This window comes from Mus pahari, chromosome 2 (assembly GCF_900095145.1).
Source record: "Mus pahari chromosome 2, PAHARI_EIJ_v1.1, whole genome shotgun sequence".
Classification (NCBI taxonomy): domain Eukaryota; kingdom Metazoa; phylum Chordata; class Mammalia; order Rodentia; family Muridae; genus Mus; species Mus pahari.
In genome coordinates, this window is record NC_034591.1 from 108,184,446 (window position 1) to 108,191,165 (window position 6,720).

A 6,720-nucleotide genomic window follows, 5' to 3' on the forward strand; every position below is an offset into this window, starting at 1 on the left:
ACACACACACACACACACACACACACACACACACACACACACACACACACGGCTGCCCATTGCTCTACCCACTCCGCAAGAGGACCAAGGCTCCCTAGTGCTTCCTTACAAGGGAGGGACTGAAAGTGCAGGTCAGAGATGGGTGGGGGTTGGGGTGAGAGGTTCCCCTGCACAGAGCCTGTGGTATGTACTGCACTTGGTGGCTCCAAACCCCAGCCACAGCTCCCCATTGCACCCCACAGGCTCCACCAAAGACCTGATCGAGACATGTTGTGCGGCGGGCCAGCAGTGGGCCATCGACAACGATGAGTGCCAGGAGATCCCTGAGAATGGTGCCCAGAATGATGTCTGCAGGTAAGTGGCCTGGGGTGAGGAGAACTTCTCTTGCCTTCCATGGGCCCCAGATGTGTGAGAGTGACTAAAAAATGAATGCAGTGAGCCATCCGGCCAGGCGGATATGGGGAGACTGACCGGTCCTGAGGGTCAGCTGACCATATGGATCTGTAGTCGGCTTGGTGAGTAAATGGTACCTCATTTAGAGCAAGTTCAAGGGGCCATCATCACCTTGGAGCTCGGGGCTCCCCACCCTGAATTCCCTGGAGCCGATCCCTTTCTACCCTCCTCTGCCACCTCTGCTGTGGCTCAGACACCTGTGCTCTGCTTCCCTTGCCAGGATTGGTCTTCTGTTATTTCCCTTTCTCAACTATTCATGAAGTTCAGAGAGGCAGTGTGATTCACCTAGAGCTGCACAGCTCACCAGTATGGCCAGAATTAGAACCCATATTTTCTAATGTCTACTGTGTTCTGTCCCTGCTCCTTCTCTTCCCTTCCCCTACCCCTTCTTCTTCCTCCTCCTTTCTTCTTTTTCTTCCTTCTTTTCTTCTTTTTCTTCTTCTTCCTTCTTTTCTTTTCTCCTCTTCCTCGTCTTCCTTTTCTCCTTCCATCTCCTCCTCCACCTCTTCCTCTTCCTCCTCCTCCTCTTCCTCTTCTTCATTCTCTTCTTTCTCCTCCTCCTCCTCCTCCTCCTCCTCCTCCTCCTCCTCCTCCTCCTCCTTCTCTTCATCTTCCTCTTCTCTTCTAGTTCTGAGACAGGATCTCACTATATAGCCCTGCTAACCTGAAACTCTCTATGTAGACCAGGCTGGCCTCAAAGAGATCTGCCCACCCACATGCTGGGGTTAAAGGCATGCACCACCATGCCTGGTTCATGCACTGGTGCATGCCTGGTGCATGCTCTGCTTTCTTTGGAGAACTTTAAATTCTAACGTTGTCTCTTCTCTTTCCTTTTTGCCACTCCTGTTTGGGGTTACTGAATGACTAGAGCATGTACACTATTCAGACCCCATAAGTTTTGAGCTTTACAGCCATTATAAATACTTACATCCCTCTTGAGATGTAGCTCACTGCCACACGGACCACAACTCCATCACTGTACAGCTGATCCCGCACGTGTCCCTCCCAAGTAGTACTGAGTCCCGCCTCTCATGGTCCATGCTTTGCTGGCTCACCAGCCACCTCTTTAACAGATTGTTAATATGGAGAGGGGCAGGAGGTAACCAGGGACCCAGGGACTACTCTCCCCAGCAGATCTACTCCATCCTTCCTGAGGTTGGGTCTCTATAACTTTCTGAGGACTGGTAGTGGAACTCTGAATGCCAACACCTTCCTCCAGAGGTCAAGGGCACAGCACTGAGGCCAGTGGGTCCCAGGTCCAAATCAAACCTATGTGACTCGGTGGGGGTTGTGTCTGCTTTGCTGCCAGCCCTGGCCCCACTTGCTGTAGACCTCAGGTGGGGGCTTCCCTTCTCTACATTCCACTCCATCTCCCTCCTGTGAGGTGGGGACTGTCACCCTCCTTGAGAGGGACCCACCCATTAGGTACTGAGGTATTCCCCTGTTTCAGGATAGCCCAGAGGCAATGCTGCATCTCCTACTTGAAAGAGAAGAGCTGTGTGGCCGGGGTCATGGGGGCCAAGGAGGGTGAGACCTGTGGAGCGGAGGACAATGATACCTGTGGCGTCTCCCTGTACAAGGCAAGTCCCACCTGCCACAATCATGGCCGAGATGCGTGACACCACATCCTGGGGTGGGGGTGGGAGCAGACTCACACCTGCCCAGAAAATGTTAACAGTCATGGCATTGGTCAACAAATCCACAAATTATGTCTTGACCTCATCAGTCACCCAGGAGACATCTTGCTCTCTGAGGCAGAGTAGGTTGAACGTGGCAAGGTGTGGTATGCCTGCGGTAGTAAAGAGGTCTGTGGGCAAAGGCTGTGCTGGAGCACACAACTGTTCTAGGAGCAGCCTGGTGGCCAGCAATGGAAAAGTCCTAGGATGCTAGCTTTCTTTGCATGTGTATACTGGAGGCTGGAGGCCCAGGCTGCATCAGAGGCAGGGGAGATAGCAAGAGGAAGAGGAGAAGACCTGGTGTTAGGAGAGGAGGGTAGAGAGTCCTGCATCTGAGGTTATCTTTACTCTAAGTCCAGACCTCTTCTCTCAGCTTCAGTTTCTCCATGCATAAAACATGGGCAAGGAATCCCCATCCTGGCCCGGTGTCAGCACCTAGAGCTCGTGTTCATGTGGTTTTTGGCAGTGGGTATTGAAGCAACAGGTGACGGGTGCCCCTCACTGTAGCTATGCCTGTGGCTGGCTTGTTTGGGTGGGCCTGTGTAGCTGTCATTGGCTGGTGGCTGCTCTGGAGTCAGGGGGCTCAGCTGAGCTATCTCTCTTCCCCAAAGTTCTCTCCACAAAGGGCACTAGGGAAGATATTGAAAGCATACGTGTCGCTTAGTTTTCTTCATTCTGACAGCATGCCCGAGACAATCCCTTTTGTGGGCGAAAGGTTTTGGTACCATTTACTCTCACTTGGCCCTACTGACTTTGGGCTTGTGGTGAGGTATCATGGTGTGGCATGGTGTGCATAGGAAGGCCAGTTTCTTATGTAATAGAGAAGACACCAGTGTCCCCAAGTCCCCTTCAAGGGCATGCCCTCAGTGACCTTGGAGCTGCCATTAGACCTATCCTGGGTCCTGGAGTAGGCATATGCTAAACTCAAGCTATAGTGACACACAAGGCCTTTAGAAGCCTAGGCTCAAATGGGCACATGATCACTTCTGTCTCACCCTAGTGACCAAAGCAAATCATTGATACAGAGCTGCATGCTCGCTCTCTGAGTCTCTGAGCTGTTCAGCCCCAGAGTGTGGATGCTGGGGAGGCTGGTCTGCTGGGCTCTTGCTGTACCAATCCACTGCCACAGTTTGACAGTGCAAACCAAATTTCCCCATGGCAGTTGGCAGTCTGGACCTGTGGGTCTGCATATCCTTAGGGACCCAACCTCTCTTTGCCTTTTTGTTGAATGGTCAGTGTGTAGTATTAGCTTCAGGTCCCTTCATAACCTGATGTGATACCAGGAGCTCCAACACATATACTCTAAGGAGGATGAGATTGAGATACATACACTTCCAAGTAGATCCTGTGTCCAACACTTTATGAAGTCACCAGGACTGCAAGGGCTCTTAGGAAATGCTGTCTTTGTTGAACTGACAGGATGAGCGTCTGCTTCTGAGGGTGGGGCATGGTGAGCGTGCCTGGTCTTCATTTGTAGTTCTTTCCAAGGGACATGTATTCATTCATTAAAGAAAATTAACATTAGTCTTAGCCTTCTCCAGACTTGGGATGTAGGGATGGGCCACCTACCACCCTGGGAGAGCACACAGGCAGACAGAGGAACCAGACAACGTAATTCACTGCAGAGTCTGCCCCAGGCTGTGCCCACAGACCCTGAATGAATCACAGGCACATAGACCGTGGGAACAGACATGCTCTGAGGGCCTGGTCATGATGGTCTGTCTCCCTCAGCAATGCTGTGACTGCTGTGGCCTGGGACTCCGAGTGCGAGCTGAGGGCCAGTCGTGTGAGTCCAACCCCAACCTGGGCTATCCCTGCAACCACGTCATGCTCTCCTGCTGTGAAGGTGAAGAGCCCCTCATAGTGCCTGAGGTCCGCCGGCCACCAGAGCCTGAGGCTGCTCCTCGCAGAGGTTGGTGCTGTTCTCCCAGGTGGAGGCAGTAGAAGGAGGATGAATGGGCTCCTAGGGTGGTTGGGCTGGGTGGCCTTGGGCTACAGTGGGGACCCTGGTCCATTACTGTATGTGGTTTGAGGTTTAAGCTCTGCTCTATAGAGTTCTGTGGCTGCTGCCTGGACTCTAACCCCGTTTGTGCTGCCCTGGCAATCCCACAGTTCTCTGTACCATTCACCAATCACCAGTGACCATTTGCCCTTCTACTCTCCCTTCACCACCCTGACTGTCTGACCATCTCCACACCCTTCCACTGTTTCCCTAGCTGGGCATCATGTTCTGCTTATATCATTCTCTATCTGGTTATCTGTGCATCAGGTTATCATCTATTTGCTATTCTTCCATCCATCCATCCATCCATCCATCCATCTATCCATCCATCCATCTATCCGTCCATCCATTCATCTATCCATCCATCCATCCATCCATCCATCCATCCATCCATCCATCCATCCATCCATTCATCTATCCATCCATCCATCCATGCAAACACCTTCATCCATCCACATGCCTATCTGTTTATTGTTCTACTTCTTCATTCATCCCCCAATCCATCCATTATTTACCTCCACTCATTCATCACCCACTCACCTCCCCTACCCATTCACCTATTTTTCTCCTACCCACTCCCACACCCATCCACCAGCTCATCCAAGATGCTGGTTGAAGACGATAATTTATGAAGAACAAGTTATTACCCAGAGAATGGTTTAAGGTAGAGTTCAGGAGTCAACCCAGCATCAGAGGTCAGAACAAAGCATGGGGAGCTGGGACCAGGTAGATCACACAGCTAGGCAGGGTCCATCCATCCCCTCTTTTAACCACCCACAGTAACATCGTGTCTCTTCTGTGTAGAGCATCTGGGTGGTTTGGGTATGGGAGATACAGGTGCTGGGAGCAGACTATTTGAAATAGCCTCAGGCACATCCTCCTCTTTTCTGTTGTGAACATGGTCAGAAAGCAGTGCAGAAGATAATGAGCTGGGCTTGGCCCATGGAGGTACATGCTGGTGGGCTCAGAGATCCCTTAGCCTTTGTCTTTGGCCCTGGGCCTTGCCTCTGTCTGCTCACAGTTCCAGATTCTCAGGACAGACCTGTGATCACCAAGCTAGGGCTCCTCAGGAGGAAGCTCAATGCACCCACCTTCCCTGTGACGTGCCCTTGCCCTTGGATGTAGCTTCATGCTAACCTTCTGCTCTCTTGTTGCATCTGGCCAATGCAGAGCAGCCCTCCTCCACTCCCCTGCTGCCCTCTAGGGAGTAGACAGTGCACTGGAGACCCAAAGAGACCTACTGCTGACATAGCTAAGGACGCTGCGATCAGATGTCATATCCTCATTGGTCTCAACCCAGGCTAGCACTCCTTCTACAGCTCCAGTTTAGCACTTTAGTAAGAACCCTAATTAGGCACAGTCCTGTCCTATTGGAGGAGACTTAGATGATGAAGATTCAGACCCAGCTGCTATGGCTTCACTATTGTTCATCCATTCATCCACCCCACCCCCACCCACCTCCCCACCCATGTGGCCATCCATCCATTCCTCCCTCTCCCCCTCCTTTACTTCTTCATCCTTATCATCTTTCGAGCCCCTGTCGCTTTCCTGGATCCTGTGGGCTCAGTCACCCATTGGCCATGTTGGCTACGTTCCAAGTGCGGACCAACCACCCCAGTTTCAGAGACGGAGATGGCAAGCCGGGAGGCTCTGTCACTGGGCACAGAGGCTGAACTGCCCAATAGTTTGCCGGGAGATGACCAGGATGAGTGCCTGATGCTCCCTGGGGAGCTTTGCCAGCATCTTTGCATCAACACTGTCGGCTCCTACCGCTGTGCCTGCTTCCCTGGATTCGAGCTGCAAGGTGATGGCCGCACCTGCCGCCCAGGTAAGCTGTAGGCAGCCCAAGGACAGGCTTGTCCTGCCAATGAAGGGTAGCCCTCCTAGGCTACCTCTCTTCCTGCTGCCCCTGTGTTGGTGCTGGCAGAAGCCAGAGGAGGCTCCTGGGCTTCAGAGAACTGGAGCAGGCCCAGCTGTGTCCCCAGCACCAGGGCTTTCTCCATGCCCGCTGTATGGGTGGAGCTGTTTTCTAGTCTAGACACCCCCTATTTCTTCCTTTACTCTTTGGTCTTTTCCTAGTAGCTGTGAGATAGCTCTTGCCCAAGGTGTATCTGTACCCCGAGCCTCAGTATTCCTCCTTATGAATGAGCAAGGGGAGTGTCAGTGACATCATCAGTCAGTGCCTGGTGTGGTTGCCTGTGAGTGTCTAAGCCCTGGCAGAAGATGTGAGCCTGCCCCCTGCCATATGTTCTACCTGTAACAGATGGAGGTGCCCCACAGCTGGACACTGCACGAGCATCTGCACCGAGGTCTGAGTCTGCCCAGGTATCTCCCAACACCATCCCACTGCCCGTGCCACAGCCCAATACCTGTAAAGGTGAGTGGAAAGATGGCCCTTCTGCAGGGCTGAGCTGTAGTGGTCTGGGCCGTGTGGTGTGGTAGGCTCTGGGGCTGGGTGTGTGAAGGTTGGGCCAGGCTATCTGGTGCCTCTGCTTTGTGAAAGGGCCTGTCTGTTGATGATGATGAGGATGATGATGAGGAGGAGGAGGAGGAGGAGGAGGAGGAAGAGGAAGGGGAGGGGGAGGGGGA

General features: G+C 52.7%; 1 protein-coding gene across 3 annotated transcripts in view; it reads left to right on the plus strand.

Moving 5' to 3' along the window:
- Window positions 1–6,720, plus strand: part of Fbln2 (fibulin 2) — a 57,633-nt gene that overhangs the window by 36,820 nt on the left and 14,093 nt on the right. For all 3 annotated transcript variants that reach the window (XM_021190552.1, XM_029535393.1, XM_029535394.1), the window contains exons 3-7: window positions 243–354; window positions 1,904–2,033; window positions 3,861–4,041; window positions 5,750–5,959; window positions 6,395–6,508. In XM_021190552.1, coding sequence (XP_021046211.1) covers window positions 243–354; window positions 1,904–2,033; window positions 3,861–4,041; window positions 5,750–5,959; window positions 6,395–6,508 — 747 coding nt within the window. The remainder of the gene's footprint in view (window positions 1–242; window positions 355–1,903; window positions 2,034–3,860; window positions 4,042–5,749; window positions 5,960–6,394; window positions 6,509–6,720) is intronic.